The 16,929-nt window shown below is 44.1% G+C and overlaps 1 protein-coding gene and 1 long non-coding RNA gene across 2 annotated transcripts in view; one reads left to right on the forward strand and one right to left on the reverse strand.

Annotated features, from left to right (window-relative positions):
- LOC110089612 (uncharacterized) overlaps nucleotides 1–13,501 on the reverse strand; it is a 31,733-nt gene extending 18,232 nt beyond the window's left edge. Inside the window, exons 1-5 of the mRNA XM_078379980.1 lie at nucleotides 12,865–13,501; nucleotides 8,049–8,162; nucleotides 5,939–6,082; nucleotides 3,772–3,909; nucleotides 1,248–1,453 (exon numbers count right to left, since the gene is read on the reverse strand). Coding sequence (XP_078236106.1) covers nucleotides 1,248–1,453; nucleotides 3,772–3,909; nucleotides 5,939–6,082; nucleotides 8,049–8,162; nucleotides 12,865–12,928 — 666 coding nt within the window. The 5' untranslated portion in view covers nucleotides 12,929–13,501. The remainder of the gene's footprint in view (nucleotides 1–1,247; nucleotides 1,454–3,771; nucleotides 3,910–5,938; nucleotides 6,083–8,048; nucleotides 8,163–12,864) is intronic.
- Nucleotides 9,967–10,458, forward strand: LOC144584336 (uncharacterized). The gene is made up of 2 exons (XR_013538520.1): nucleotides 9,967–10,168; nucleotides 10,327–10,458. It is a non-coding gene; the product is annotated as an uncharacterized LOC144584336 (long non-coding RNA).
- Nucleotides 13,502–16,929: the final 3,428 nt, after the last annotated feature.

The raw sequence follows: 16,929 nt of genomic DNA on the forward strand, positions 1-16,929 counted from the left end.
AAACCAATGTTTTGCCAACCTACAGCTTCAATCGGCAGTTACTTTTTGACCATGTTAGATACGTGATAGGCTTCTCCAGTTTATGCACCATGTTACAGATCGCAGGAGGAAAGCAAGAAAGAAGACCAGAACAGAAAGGAAAGCAAAGATGACGACTAGAAAGAAATCCAGCTCTGAAATTAATTTTAAAAATGAATGTCACTTCCTGAGAGGGTGCAAAACATCCTGTATTACTTGTGTCCTTAGCTTAAATGTACCGGAAGATGAAACTGTGGTTGTAGGCTCAGTAAGGAGCATAATGGAGCAAGCATCTGTGAGTAAATACATGTGTATACACACACACACACACACACACACACAGAAACACACAGAAACACACACACACACTGTTTCAGACAAGTAGCTTCCAGCATGCTGTTGCTGGACCTGAGTGGTTATTGAGGAAAAATCAGTTTTCACATATGAATTGAAACTGTCATTAACAGAAAAGCAACAGATGCCCTTGATTGGAACTTGTCGCCGTCAACATCAGTGCTATTTTCTTCTGAATGAAGCTTATTTATAAGAAAGGCTGTACTGAACGGCATCCAGTCACAGCAAAATCAGCCCTTAGTTTCTCTTTCAGAGATCTAATGTGTTGGTTTCAGAGGTCTAATGCATGTGACCCATCTCACCAATGCCCCTAAAAATATCACCTTCCCTCTTTAGTCCTTTCCAAATTTCACCCCGCTGCTCTGTTGGTTATGGACCTCTGTTGGTTATGAATACAAGCTGCATTTGTCATCTGTCCCATGAACACTCTTAGGGTGAAGCAGAGCAGAACTATTGGGTTCTTGTTTAATGGGCAAGCAAAGCAAAGCAAAGCAGTGTGCTTCTTATAACTGCCCCATAGTGCTTAAAGCACTCTCGGGTGGTTTATAAGTTAGCTATGCCGGCTACACATTGATTCTGCCTCACTAGCAAGCTGGGTACTAGTAAATAGCCTCAGAAGGATGGAAGGTTGACTCAACCTTGAGCCGGCTATCAGAGCCTATAAAGATCTAACTTAAGTCATGAGCAGAGTCTTCAGTGTAGTACTGCAGTTTAACCACAGCACTATGAGGTCACGCTCGGTTGAAAGTTTTCCATTACCATCTCTGGAAGTCTTGCATGACTTAGAAAGAGCCGCATACAAGCAGGAAAGGCAATTAACTGAAAGCAGGAAAACCATCGCAACCCCTCCCCCCAAAAAACTTCAATACAACTCAAACAAGAAACTTTACAAGCAAGAGTCCACTCATGGTTGAGAAAAGGAATCCCCAGAATTCTGAAGGGCTACCTGGCGATGCCCCATCAGTGCATCCGGCTTTATAAACCATACTGAGTGACCCAAGAGTAGATTTTGCATCCTTCAGTTCGTAACAGGCAGCGCTGTTTGCACAGCCCTTCATGACGACTGGTGTAGCAATAGCTCCTGTAAAGAAAAATGAAAAAAAAGAGAGGAATTACTACACCTACAGATTTGAAGAGCTAGGGTAGCTCTGAGGGATCTCAACAACTTTATAGGAACCAGCTTGAAGCAACTTCTTCCCCCCCCCCCCAATGTATGAGGACATTCCTCTTTTAAATTGGTTGAAATCCTGGTTCTTAGTTACACACTGGGAAGGCGAACAGTATCTCATTCAGTCACTTCTAGCTGGCAATTGATGAGTCCCCATTAGGATTCTCACATGTGAGGCAAGGCAGCAGATGCATGCGCCTCCAAAACGATCCCATCTGCGACTCATTCATTGCCCACTGGAGGTGACTGAATGTTACACCATTTGCTTTCCACACATGTAATGAAGCAACTGGATTTCAGCCATTTTTTCCTGATCCCAACGGATTAAGAGCATCCTCAAAGTCACAATCTGTAGGCTCAAGAACATAGGCTTTCATTGGTACATAGAAATTCGAGAATTTTTTAGCTTGCTGCTAGATTCTTGATGAAATTGCTCTGGCTTGTTAATTTGAATCAATACTATTGTTTGCACAAATTACATCTCTGTTCCAATAGAGTCAGATTAGAGCCACAGGCTTTCCTGGATGAGGGCTCAAGTCGCAGACACATATGAAGGCTGATATTAAGACGTGTAGCAGCAATTCATTTGTGATTGTCCAGACGCTGATAGACTACAACCAACATAAGCCCTAGCCAGCATAGCCAGTGATGAGGAATGGTGGAAGATGCTGTACAACAAGATATGGAGGCTTACAGTTACTCACCCATGCCCTAGGGTTTATTGTTGAGTTACTCTTTGTAGGTGAGTGTGAAGGTGGATGGGTCAAGGTACTTTTTGAATGTTTGTGGAGATGGGCATGAACCAGCAAAATGGTGATTCCTTGTGGTTCATGGTTTGTTGAAATCAACGAACCACAAACTTCCCAAACTTTTGAAAAACAAACAAACCACACATTGGTTCATTTTGGTTTGGAGGTTTGGAAGCCCTAGAACTGCTCCCCAGCCACATAGAGATGCCAAAAATTACAGAGAAGCTTCCCCTGACTTTCCCCTACACCCCCTCCAAGTTTGGATTTCAGATATTCATTGTACACTTTCAAAGCTGATTCCCCACCCCCAGGAAAGTGGCCTTTAGCAGCTGGCTTGGGGGGAGATGCCAACAGTTTATGTCAGGAAAACTAACACAGGGTGTTGCTCATCAGGAAGTGGACTTGGAAGGGACAACACCCTTTCTCCAAATCCCGTGGACAATGCCACACTGTTGTGTGGTCACGTGGGGGTAAGGGGAGTGACAGGCTGCCTGATAAAGAAAGCAATGTGCCACTGGAGATCTGAGCTAACCTGGTTCTGGCATAGAAGGGATCCTCTGACTAGCAGAAGTGGCTCTGAGATGCAAATGGCTCATGTGAATTGGTCTTATAAATAAGGGACAAGTAACTCCCCCAGATGCTTTTGAGCAGCATATTTGGCTCCCTGATCTTCAATCCAGTAGTCTCCAGGTCCCTCCCGGGGTTGCCCAGTGCTTCTGATTGACAGGAGCAGGCTCTTTGGGGTGAGGTGGACAACCAAACCAAACCAAACCAAAAATTGCTTTATAGGTTTATTGGTTGGGATCGTTGTGATTTGTCACTTTTGATGAACCCAAACTGAACCAACGAACCGACAATTTTTTGTGAACTTCCTGGTTCATTTTTTTTGTTTGTGCCCGTCTCTAAACATTTGTACAGTGATGCCTCGCAAGACGAATGCCTCGCGCAATGAAAAACTCGCAAGACGAAAGCATTTTGCAATTTTTTTGGTGACTTGCAAGACAAATTTTTCTATGGCTGTGTTTTGCAAGACGAATAGGAATGCATTAATTAAATTTCAAGGCATTCCTATGGGAAACCGTGCTTGGCAATACAACATTTTCGCAATACAAAATGACTTGTGTAACGAATTATTTTCGTCTTGCAAGGCATCACTGTATATATGGGAGTTCAATTCCCTATCGTGCCCTGTTAGATGAGAGAGCCAGTCTATGTAACTTTGGGCAAGTTACATCTTCCCCAGAGTACCCCCAGAAGAAAGGAACTGCAAACTATTTACAGGCGTTCAATACCTAGAAAACTGTGGCGAGGCGTCACCCTAAGTCCAAACCAACCTGATGGCATGCAATAATTATTTGAAAATACAAGACACAGTCTCTGACTGGTGTTATATAACAGATATAAGTTTAACCAAAATCGTAATTGCTATCTTTTGCAGCTTTGCTGCTGCTGCTGCTGCTGTTGCCATTTGGAAGCAGTTACCCAGGGATGAAGTCCCAGACACCTCTAAGCAAAATAATTCATCTCCAGCACAGTTGGTCATGGTTTCTTCACACGTCTCTTTAAAGGCATAGCAAGCCGGGCACTTCCTTCCATTCAGTGTGGTGTTTCTATCGGGCACTGCAAGAAACAGGAACAAATCAGTTCAGGATGGAAGAGGAGCCATGCTAAAGCTAAAATATAAATACCGGGCGCATACCGAGTCCCTTGGCCCCTCCCACGGTGCTGTGTCTGGCAAGGCTGAGATCCAATGGCCAGCATCTTATTGCTGATTTGCACTTGCATGAGGGGAAAACACGAATTCTGAACCACCTCCCCACCCAAATGCTGCTGATTAATAACACACACACACACACACACACACACACACACACACACACACACACACACACACACACACACACACACACACACACACACATTCATGGCCTGCAAAAGGATCTATTAAGGGTGGGCAATTTTTGCTGAATTACTTTGAAGGCCAAGAAATAGGATCCAAATTTTCCCCCTTTCCTCCTTTTTTAAAATCTTTTGTTCCCTCCCCCCCCACACACTCCCAATTTCTCCATGGCTGGCTAGATAGCTCCATGGTTTAGATACCTGGCTGTGGAATGAGAGGTTGGTAGTTTGATTCCTGGGAATATAGCCAGCCTGTGTAGCCTTGGGCAAGCTGCACAGTCCCAGAAGGCCCCCAGAAGAAGGGAATGGTCAACCACTTTTGAGTACTCTCTACTTAAAAAACTCTGAAAAGGGTTGCCATAAGTCAGAATTGACTTGATGGCTCAGGATTATCATTATTAATTTCTCCACTTTTCTGCACAGGAGCAGATGCGCAGTCAACAATTGCGGTCTTTTGGCCCTGCAACAAGATTAGCCTTGTCTAAAATACAGGTGTTTGAAGGATAGTTTGGAAGCAGTCTTCAAACTTGGGCTATCAGGAAAAAACCAGGGAATCATAGAATCACAGGATAGTGAAGTTAGAAGGGGCCTATAAGGCCATCAAGTCCAACTCCCTGCTCAATGCAGGAATACAAATTAAAAGATATCTGTCAAAAGTTATCTAAGTTTCCCCCCCCCCTCTCCTTTTCCTAGTGTCTGTCTCATCTTGTCCAAAGTTTTTCCCCTTATATAAAATTGTTTTTAATTATATTGTTATATTTTGTTGTAAGTGGTCTTAATTGACTAGATAGGCGGGATATATATATAAAGTTTCTGTTGAATGCCTCCAGTATTGGAGCGCTTGCCACCTCTCGAGGCAATTAGTTCCACTACCTTACTGGGACGGAGCTTCTCTCTAAAAAGTTGAAAGAAGCGCTTCTGAAGAAGAGGGGCTAGAAAGTCATCTCTTTCTTAAAGCGGCATATTGCAGAATAAAATGCAATAAAGATGCTTTGATGAAGCAAACTGCATTAATCTGCTTGAGCAAAAAGGAAAAACTTTTTTTGCACTGTTAAGACTAACAAATTCATTTCAGTATGATATTTTGTTATTGTTGTTGTTGTTGATGATGATGATGATAATTATAGATAGATAGATAGATAGATAGATAGATAGATAGATAGATAGATAGATAGATAGATAGATAGATAGATAGATAGATAGATAGATAGATAGATAGATAGATAGATAGATAGATAGATAGATAACATCAATATTTAATAGATAGGTTTTAGGTTAAAATATACATCTAATATACATCTAATATCAGTCAATGTTTTTATAATTTTGATTGACTGTTTTATATTTTGTATTCATCATCATCTTAGAACTACAGAGATGGAAGGGACCCTATGGATCTTCAAATCCAGCTTATGTCAAGGAGGTGCAGTGGGGATTCAAACTCCCAACCTCTGACTCTGTAGCCAGAAACCGAAAGCACTGAGCTATCCAGCCGTTCCATCACTCTGTATCCCAAAAAAGCTCCACATCAATGTGACCCTTTGAGGATTATTATGCACTTCATCATGTCAGACCTCGATGGTCACAAAAGCACACACTGGAACAAACCTATTCTTTAACTGATGTTATGACCTTTATCTTAAAGGTGCCTCCGTGCTTCAGTTTTTTGGGTTTGCTTTAACGTCCAGTTTTGGTGCAATGGAGATGGTACATGATTGCAAGCAAGAGGAAAGATGCAAACATCACATACTGGTGTCCGTGCTCCTTTTGCACCCGTCTCCTACACAGCAGGAAATGAAATTCTTTTGAATGCCGATTTTGCCCATATTGATGCTGGAAAGGCCTAAGTTGCAGGCTTTGGACGGAAGACAAGTCTTTACAAGGGTCCTTTGTCCTGGATGGAAAAAAGAAGCCCCTTGTTACTCAGTGGCAATAGCTGGTGTTGGTGTCATAGTTGATTGCATCCAAATGTTTTACACACTCTAGGAATGTTTGGCACATAGTAAGAAACAAGCAACGACTAGTGAATTTCTAAAGATGACCAAAGAAAACAGGGATCTGCTTGCAATATGGTATGTTAATTTCTATGCTGAAGCATAGTTCCATTGTAGAGATGGGCATGGACCACAAAAATGGTCCTTTGTCAAGGTCATGGTACATTGTTTGTGCCTGGGGGAGGGGAAACGAAAACACCCACCCATGCAGCCTTCCCCCTTCCCATTGCCCCCCATCACCTCACCACCTCGCCCTGCCACCTCTTCCTCCTCTTCTCCCTTTTCTGCCATTGCCATCTTGGGAGATTATCAGCTGAGAGCAGGGGCATGTGCAGAGAGTGCCCGCCCAGGTCCTGGGAGGGAAACCAGGTCTGCTGCCTCTCAAGATGGCGGTGGGGGTGGAAGACGAAGAGGAGGAGGCAACGGGACCAGGTAGGGAGGTAAGAGGGGCAGTGGGAGGGGGGGTGGGGACAAACCAATAAGTTCATTAAATTGTAAAAAATAGTTCATGGTTTGGGTCAATTCAGGTTTCTCAGATTTGACGAACCCAAACCAACCTGAACCAACAAACTGGCTATTTTTAACAAAGTTCCTGGTTGGTCGGGGTTTGTTTGTTTTTTAGTTCATGCCTATCTCTATTCAGCTATAGAAGACTCCCAGTTCAACACAGAAGATCTCCATCCTGGACCTCAAACATTTTTTTAAATGTACAACCATCTGCATTTATTCAAACACAGTAATGTCATCTTCTTCTAGTTGCTGCATAAGGGTGGAGAGCGGGATTTCACTTCACTGGGGCTTATTTTGGGGGGGGGGGTAGGGCTTATATTACGAGCATCCTGAAAAATCATACTAGGGCTTATTTTCTGGTTAGGGCTTATTTTCAGGGAAACAGGGGTCAATGACCTCCACCCCCAAAAGAAAACAGTTCATAGTTCGGTTTTTTGGATTTGTGTCAGAAGAAGCACCCGTCTGCATGCCCCTCCCCTTCCCAGTGCCCCCATCACCTCCCTGGCTTGTCATGAAGCCACTTCTGTCACTGCCACCATCATCCTGAGAGGCAGCAGGGCCAGCTCCTTGCATGTAAGTCAGACCTACTGCATGTGCCCGTCACTCACCTGGGCAGGTGGATGCATGCGCAGGTCCGGCTTCTGTATAAGGAGCCAGGCCTGCTGCCTTTCAGGATGCTGAAACAAAACAAAGCACTTTCAGGAAAAAAAGTTCAGCGCTTTGTTCCATTTCAGCTAAACCAGATCACCAAACGAAACCAGAAACTGAACCACGAACCAGCCCAGTTCATGGTTCCAAAACAGACCTTGACTCTTTTTTTCCCCAATACAGAAAAGAAAGACATATTTCAACTAGGAGAAGTTCTTCTAAAAAAGTCAAACCCAAATGGATGGCCTAGTCTCTTTAGGTATACAGTGGTGCCCTGCATAACGAGCGCTTCGTTTAACAATGAATCCGCATAGCGATCAATTTTTTGTGATCGCATTGCGATGTTTTAAATAGGGAAAAATTGCTTTGCGATGATCGGTAAGCTGTTTTGCTTACCGATTTTCACATAGTGATGTTTTCCGAACAGCTGATCGGCTGTTCCAAAATGGCCGCTGGGTTAAAAAAATGGCCGGCCGGCTGCTGTGTTTTTGCACCCATTCCTCACTTACCAGGCAGCGAAAATGGTGGCCATATGAAGGATTTTCACATAACGGTGAGTTTTTTGCCCATAGGAACGCATTAAATGTGTTTTAATGCATTCCTATGGGCTTTTTTGTTTCGTATAGCGACGATTCCACATAGCGACGATTTTTCCAGAACGGATTATCGTCGCTATGTGGGGCACCACTGTAGTTCTTACCAGCTTACCTAGCATCTCTGACGCGATGATGGCACAGGAATCTTTCTCCGGAGGGCATGTTATTTTAGGACCATTACAGTTGTGTCCCATACCCACACATTCTTCACATTCCAAAGAGACCCCTAAAAGTACAGAAATAGAGAGAAAAAAATCATACATAATTCCTCCTCTTTTCTCCATGTTTGGTGACTGTCAAGGTTAACATTCATGTTGCCCCTAATGTACCATGTTGGAAGGTTATGTATATTCAAACGGTGGTCTGTGAGAGGTGGTGGAAGCTGTTCTACTGCCTCTGACAGAGGGAAAGAAAAGGTACCGCCCGTCATTGTATGGGAGGGGGCCCCTCCTAACAACACCCCGACTCTCTTGACTCATCACTCAGAAAAGGTAGAAGAGGTGGGCTGGCAGTGAAGACAACAGGCGTAGTGGTGGCACCCACCACATGCTGTTGAAAATGAGGTGAAGCTGATGTTCCAGGAGGACTCTTGTTCCTCCAAGATGTTTCTTTATTTGGCCACTTTTTAGCTGGCCATTTAGAGGTTCCCGACCTTGAGTAACCCAGGTGTTCTTGGACAGCAACTCCCAGAATTCCCCAACCAGCACAGTTAGTGGCGAAGGGTTCTGGGAGTTGCGAGTCACCCGTGGTAGTTAACCACTAAGATAGAGGGTTCCTTGTGGCCCTGGTGGGAGGGATAAGGGAGGGGATCATTTTCAACACCTCTTCGTGAATGCCTTGATGTTTGGGAGCAGCAAGGACCTTCTCAGGATGGCCCTCTGCCTTCTGTTTCATGGCATGTTCTTCTTGCTTTCTCTTTCTTCAGACCTCCCATTCACCTTATTTCACTGCCTGAGGGGACTGCCCCACAGAAAGGGCTGGCCTTTATACCAGTGATATCCCAACCGGATGCTGTAGACCTTCCACTTGAGCAGCTGCTCAAGATGTACTTGGAAAAAAAGTGCTCCAAGATCTCTGTCCATGGCAATACTTAATTAAGCTTTTCTTCCTACATCAGGGATTCCACCACCACCCCATGTTGATATGCCTGGTCCTGAAACTGGACCAAATCCTGCCCTGTGACCATGTCTTGCAGAGCACCATATTTATCATCACAATCATCATCATCATCATCTTAGGACTACAGAGATGGACTGGACTCTATGGATCTTCAAACCCAGCCTCTGTCAAGGAGGTGCAGTGGGAGAATCAAGCTCCCAATGTCTGGCTCCACAGCCACAGACCAAAACCATTGAACTGTCCAGCCGTCCTTGTCATACAAGCTCTCCTTTTTGAAAGACCTTAGCAGCTGGCTAAAGAGCGCTTTCCTGGGGAGTCCTGCTGTGGGAGGCTATAACTCAGACGCCCCAAACCCACTTTTTGCCAAACTTGAAGAGAGTAAAAAGGAAAAAAAGAGTCAGCTGGTGGCGCTGCGGGCTAAACCGCAGAAGCCTGTGCTGCAGGGTCAGAAGACCAAGCAGTCATAAGATCGAATCCACGCGACGGAGTGAGCGCCCGTTGCTTGTCCCAGCTCCTTGCCAACCTAGCAGTTCGAAAGCATGCAAATGGGAGTAGATAAATAGGTACCACTTTGGTGGGAAGTTAAAAACGGCGTTCCCTAATCACGTTGGCCACGTGACCATGGAAACTAACTTCGGACAAGTGCTGGCTCTACGGCTTGAAAACAGGATGAGCACCGCCCCCTAGAGTCGGACACGAGTGGACTAAAAATGTCAAGGGGAACCTTTACCTTTTTATCTCATATGGAGACTCTTCTTCCTCTCCTAGAATTCCCAGTGACATGAATCACAAAGTGGTTCACTTTGTCTGAAAGTTCATGGAAGTTCATGGTTCGTGAATAGCGGCGAACCATGAATTATCACGAACCACCATTTTCCTGATTCATATCCTAAGGCTTCCGCTGAAGCCCTGAAATATGATGATTTTAATCCCTTCTCCTCCTTTCCCCGGTCTTGCAGAGTTGGCTTCTATGGGTGGGTCAGCTCTTTCCCTTTCACACTGCCTCGGAAGAGAAACAACGCTAAGCTTTCTAGAGCTGAGAAAAGCTTCATTTGTGGGAGAATATTGTTGCAACTATACTGGTTGGTGGCTCTGGAGTGGCAAGCTAAGCAAGTAAGTTTTTTATCAAACTCATTTCCTCATCTTTAGTTGTGAGAGGAGGAAGCATGAGCGGAGCGCATGAGCCTGAGTGGAGCCAGCAGAGAGGAAAGCGTGAGGGGCAAAGAAAGGAGAGTGTCTCTGCCAGAAAAATGTTTTTAATGTCATTTCAGCATGATCTGAGCGAACGCAGCTGCGCAGAAGCGTTGACAGATATCCATCCACATATGCCGTGAGCACTCCTAACTTCTTGGTAATCTCAAGAACAGGCATGGGAGAACAGGACTGATATGAGCTTTCTTCCTATCTACAGCAGCACCCTTTACAGCAAAACTACTAGCAAAAAGGCAGCATGGAGGTGAAAGATCCTTGTCTGTTAACATGTCCTCCAAGAGCTATAAATAACAGTCCACTGTTCTGCAACCTACGCATCTTAAAGGGGCCGAAGCATTAGATGTGTTGCAAGAAGTTAGAACGATGTGGATGTTTGCGGGTTGTGGTTTTTTTTTTTTTTTTTTTTTTTTACAATTATTATTGTTTGTATTCTCGAAGGCTTTCACAGCCGGGATCTGATGATTGTTGTGGGTTTTTCAGGCTCTTTCAGAACACAGCCAAAGAGCCCGAAAAACCCACAACAACCATTACTGTTCTCCATCATCATCATATTCTCCACCCTCATCATTGTGGATTTGAGTGATTGTTCTCACAACATCAGCTGTGAGCCAGTGGTTTAGAGGTAAGTGCCGAGCTCAAGAAGAGACTTTTTAAAGGTCACTTGCCCTCATTCATCATTATAGTGATTAATTTCAAAAGGACAAAATCCGATAGCAATATCCTGTGCAATTTCGGTTTTTGTCTGTTGTTTGAGACCTGTGCTTCATGGAATGCATCATGTGCTCATTCTCACAGCAAAAAAAAACCCCATGGTGTATGTGACAGACCACTGACCAAAGTTTTCCTTCTCCTCTCCTTTACCCTTCTATGATCACACCATTCTATAGGTCTCTGTACTTTATTGAGATGGCTCATTGCAGCATTGGGAATATACAACTTGTTCCATTTCTTATTGCATGATTCATTGCTTGCTCCTTATTTTTGCAGGGAGGGAGGACAGATCAGAAAAACAGCTCAAAGGTTGGAACATGTCTGTCAAAATCTCTAAAAAATGTCTCTTACAGCTACATTTAAACAGTAACTAGAAACTGATTCCCATCATACACACTCTCCAGAAATAGCCAGTAATTCTGTTCCCACCATGCTATTTTTGAAAATTGACTTTTAGGACCTCATTGCCTGAAACAAATGAGTAAGTTTTCTTTTTAATGCGCCATCAAATTGTCGACCCTATGAACGATCTCCAAAATGTCCTGTCCTCAAGGCTGTGGCTGCTTTTAAGAAGTCAATCTATCTCATATTTGGTCTTCCTCTTTTCCTGCAGCCTTCCCCTTTTGCCAGCATTATTGTCTTCTCCAGAGAATCTCATATTCTCATGATGTGCCTAAAGTAGGACAGCCTCAGTTTCAAGATTTTCACCTTCAGTAGTTGTGATTAATTATATTACTAACAACATCTTATTGTTAAGTTCTGTGTGAATGTTATTTTTCACCACAAAAACACACACCCTTTTTCAAAACCAAAGTTAGATGTGCAAACATTTCCAGTAATCCACCCCCTTCACATGTTTGACAGTTCATCTGGCCCCTGCAACATTCCAGGAGCAATAATAAGAATAAGAATAAGAATAAGAATAAGAATAAGAATAAGAATAATAGAAGAAGAAGAAGAAGAAGAAGAAGAAGAAGAAGAAGAAGAAGAAGAAGAAGAAGAAGAAGAAGAAGAAGAAGAAGAAGAAGAAGAAGAAGAAGAAGAAGAAGAAGAAGAAGAACAACAACAACAACAACAACAACAACAACAACAACAACAACAACAACAACAACAGCTGGGTGAAAATTGTGCTGTGGATTTTTCCTTTTCCATGCCCCCCCCCTTTGAGATGCATGATTAGTGGTTGCAGATCAATTCTGCAATGAGTGCAAAATCTAGAATGGAGAAGAAAGCCTGCTAGAAACATCTAGGTGCTAAGATGTTGTTACCAGTGTAATGATCACCCTGTGTGGGTGTGAAAGCTGGACAGTAAAGAACATTGACAGGAAAAAAAATGATTCGTTTGAAATACCGTGCTGGAGGAAAGCTTTGTGGATAGCCTGGACTGCCAGAAAGACAAACAAGTGGGTCCTAGATCAAACGAAGCCTGAACTATCTCCGGAGGCAACAATGTTGCAGGTGAAGCTGTCTGTCTTCCTTTGGGCACATCCTGAGAAGCCAGAATTCTCTGGGAAACAACAATAATGCTGGGAAAGGTGGAAGGGAGCAGGAAAAGAGGGAAGACCAAATAAGAGATCTGTTGACTTCCGAAAGGAAGCTGCAGGCTGGAGTCTGCAAGAGCTGAGCAAGGCAGTTGAGGACAAGAAATTTTGGCGATCGTTCAGTCCTAGGATCAACATAATTCACAGATAACGTGATGGCACATAACAATAACAAGGAGCAATGTACTGATTAGGCAGGGATTTGCTGAGAAAGAAAAACACACGGATAGGCTGTCAGGCTGACTATCTGGTTATTTGGAGAGAAACATCTGCTCAAGTTATTTGAGACATGCAAATAAAATGACCGTCAAAGGACTTTATGCCCCTAAAGTCTACTATACTCACCCAAAGATATGAAGGTGGCAAGAAAGCAGGTGAGCGGTAGGCTCCTCATCATTCCAGATGTCATCTATAAATTGAGACCAGAGATTCGTTGCAAACTGTTACAGAACACAAGTACACCAGTGACGCAGCTGGGAAGCGACCTCAAATCCACTCCCTACGAAAGGGTGGGGTCATCAAAACAACTTTGCATTTGTGCAGAGCTGCTTTGCTATCCCACAGGAAAATCTCCACTTCTCCAGTACAGTGTTGTGGTGTTTTGTTTTGTTTTTTTGAGAGGAAGGGGGGGTCTAAAAGAGGCTGGAAAAGGGGGGGGCAAACATCTCATACAGCTTAAAGGGGCTTCGGTCAATTAAGAGCTGGAACATGGCTTCAGGCACAAGACAGCAGAGTTGAAAGATGTTTTAACAAGTTGGCATTATGTAATCCAGTCAGCCTGCTTCAAATCTAGAGTGCAAATAGTCCTCATGAAATGTTTCTCTTTTTTTTCAAATTTCTAAATTTTGTCTTGAGAGGACCCCTTGTTAAGATTTTGCCTTTGCATCACAGAGATTTCCAAGATTCCTATGAAAATAAGATCTCAGACTCATTCCACCACACACACACACACCCGGCCAGCCACACGCACACATCTAGTTCTGCACAGGAAACAATCAAATTTGTTGCATTCCAACCCACTCCTCCCCCTCTCCCCCCCCCCCCAGTAACTTCTGTTCAGGAAACAGTTGGCTCAGGAACTGTACTAATCCTCGGCAGCTTGTTTTATTCTGCCCTTCTTTGATGAAACTTGCCCAGGAAATGTGCCATTCTGTGGAGGAATTGTCAATCAATCAAAAACCTTTGTTGGCATATACAAAACATCTAGTCAAAAACGACATTCAGTAAAACTTGTTTGCAACTTTCTGGAACCATGTCAAAGTTTGTTCAGATTCCATGTAGCTTTACTATTTATGCCGCAGGACATACCGTACTCTCCACCCTATCTTATGTACAGTACCTTATAATAATAATGAACTATTTTATTGTTGTAATTAGCCCAGTGATTACATCTGAAGATCCTGGCTCATGGAGGGAGTGCTGATTCAAACTGTTGTGTGTTTTGTTGTTGTAGTTATTGTTTTGGCATGTTCACTATGTGTGCTAAGAAGCATGCTACTTTCTCCACCCTGTCTTGCACCCTGTTGTTTAACAGAAAACACGTTCTGTCCATATCTGACCACCCTCTTATTTTAAGCAGTTAGATTAGATTAAGCATCCTTCAATCTCAAAAAACTATGGTTAACAATACTGAGCCCAGATATTGAGCACGGGGTTCAGAATAGCGAGGGCAATATAAACACATGTGTACCAGCGATTCAATTCCTCCCAATTCACAAGAGCAGTTCCTCGCTCTGAAATCTGCCAGATAATACTGCTGAAGGCATTACATTAAATCTGACCAGGGAATGAGTGTAGGCATCCTTCAGTCTCGAGAGACTATGGTAACGTACTCTGAGCAGAGGTCTTGGAACAGCATCTAGTGTGGCTGAGGAGGCCAATTCAAGAGGGACCATCCTTTCCACACTGAAGACGAATATAATCTGCCCCCTGTCCCTGATTTTACTGGTTTCGGGACTGCCTCTTTGCCTCGGCCTGCTGGACAAGGGCCTCTTCAAATTGGGAGAGGCTGTGATGCACTGCCTGCCTCCAGGCTGAATGCTCGGATGTCAAGGTTTACCATCTGTTGAGGTCCATTCCTGAGGCCTTCAGATCCCGCTTGCAGATCTCCTTGTATCGCACCTGTGGTCTCCCTCTGGGGCGATTTCCCTGCACTAATCCTACATACAGGAGATCTTTTGGAATCCAACCATCAGCCATTCTCACGACATGCCCAAGCCAGCGTAGATGTTGCCAGGGAATAGACTCTGCGTTTTTAAGGCGATTATAATAAATAATCATATATTGCCCAAGATTTCTGCCTGTCTGTCTGTCTGTCTGTCTGTCTGTCTGTCTGTCTCTCTCTCTCTCTCTCTCTCTCTCACACACACACACACACACACACACACACACACACACACACACACAGACAGAGAGAGAGAGAGAGAGAGAGAGAGAGAGAGAATTTGTTTTGGGTATCTGGACATGGACGTTTGAGCTGAGAACATGGGACCAGCAAAGAGGAAGTGAAACTTAAACCGTAAATTTATTTTGGTGAGCACTGCTTCAGTACACATCCTGTCCAAGATCCGGAAAAATTAAAATTGGCACATTCCTTTACAACACTCCTTCCTACCTAAGGCGGATGCCTCGGCCATCCAAAAATTGCTGAAGGGTACATTCATTTCACAAGGTATCCTATTCATTGATTCTGAGATTTTTAGCCCTCCATTACAGTGAAGAACCTGGACAAGGTTTTTGGTGCATGTTTTTTTCTTGGTTGATTGGTTGGTTTTTTTGCTTATCTGGAAAGAGAATAGCAGGTTCCCCAGATAGAACCCTCTGAGAGTGAAATGGGCTTTTGTTCATGGTGTTTGTTGTGGTTACATGCCGCCAACCTGCCCCCAACTTATAGCAACCCTATGAATGAGTGAACTCCAAAAATGTCCTGTCTTCAACAGCCCTGCTCAGATCTTGCAAACTCAACCAAGTGGCTTCCTGTAGCGAGACTGTCCACCTCATATTTGATCCTCCTCCTTTCTTGCAGGCATCCCCCTTTCCCTGCATTGTTGTTTTTCTTTTCCAGAGAATCCTGCTTTCTCATGATGTGCCCAAAGTAGGGCAGCCTCGGTTTAAACAATGCTGCCTCCGGAGAAAGTTTACCACCAGGCTTGATTGGATCTCGGTCCCACACATTCATCTTTCTGGCAGTCCGGGGTATCTGCAAATCTCTCCTCCTGTGTCACATTTGCGAAGCAACCAACATGAAATTGACCCAACTCCGGGAGGCAGTGGAAGATAGGAGGGCCTGGCGTGCTCTGGTCCATGAGGTCACGAAGAGCTGGACACGACTAAACGACTAAACAACGACAACGTGTCACATTTCAAATGAATAAATTGTTTTCTTCTTAGCTTTACTGTCTAGTGAATGCCTACTTGTCCGCAATTGTGCATGTAAGCATACCTAAATGTTCCCCTGACTTTGCCTGTCATTCCGGCTCCCCTTACCACGGCCCATCTCACCAAACGCAGTGGTGGAACTCAGTTGGAGCTACAAGAGATGGAGGTTAAGAAGAAGGCGCATCAGGAAGCCAAAGGAGGACATCAGGAAGCAGGTGGTATGCAAAGAAAGAAGATATCTCCAAGAATGATCGTGAAGGCAGGCAGAATTCCTTGCATCATGCGCAGGTTGGCATTCCTTGATTGTGGATAACGTGTAAGTCACATCGCCCGAAAAAACAGCCAGCCCCAGGCTATGGTTGCAGACGCTTTGCGTAGCACAGCCCCTGGCGACAAATGTAGTCCCGGTGGTCGCTGCAAGTAGAAAACCATGAGTCACATTTGAATGGGACCATCTTATATTGCCTTGGTTCTTAATTAGAGTTTGACCCCCTCCAGCAAGAGCTGGAAAAAAATGAACTGTAAACCACTTCGTTTTTCCAGAGGTTTGTGGTGGTTCATGATTCGTGATTCGTGATTCGCCATGAACTACGAACCATCACAGTTATGTGGTTCGTGTCCATCTCTAGTCATGGCTTGAACGCGGCAGTAATTTCAATGACTCTTGTCTGTGTTTGAGTAGACCTACAGCCATCTACTGTTCTTTGCCCTTCCTTATCCTCATGTGGGAAAGAACCCCGCTGACATTTAGCTGAGTTGCTCTGGAACAGGTTGACTGCTATCTGAGCGGGTTGTAATTTATTCCAAGGAACTTCCGTTCCCCTTCCATGTACCCCGTTTTGTTCCAAACAGTTCGTTGAAGACTTACCTCCATTTTCCAAGGAATTCAGCACACACGTGAAGTAGATACAGTGATCCTCGGATCCGACACAATCCACAGTCTTCTGGACTTCACATGAATCTGATTCTTGCATGTAGCAAGCAGGGCAGCTAAACCCATTCCGTGTAGCATTGTTTACTAGGAATGCTAAA

The sequence above is a fragment of the Pogona vitticeps genome, chromosome 9 (assembly GCF_051106095.1).
Source record: "Pogona vitticeps strain Pit_001003342236 chromosome 9, PviZW2.1, whole genome shotgun sequence".
Classification (NCBI taxonomy): Eukaryota; Metazoa; Chordata; class Lepidosauria; order Squamata; family Agamidae; genus Pogona; species Pogona vitticeps.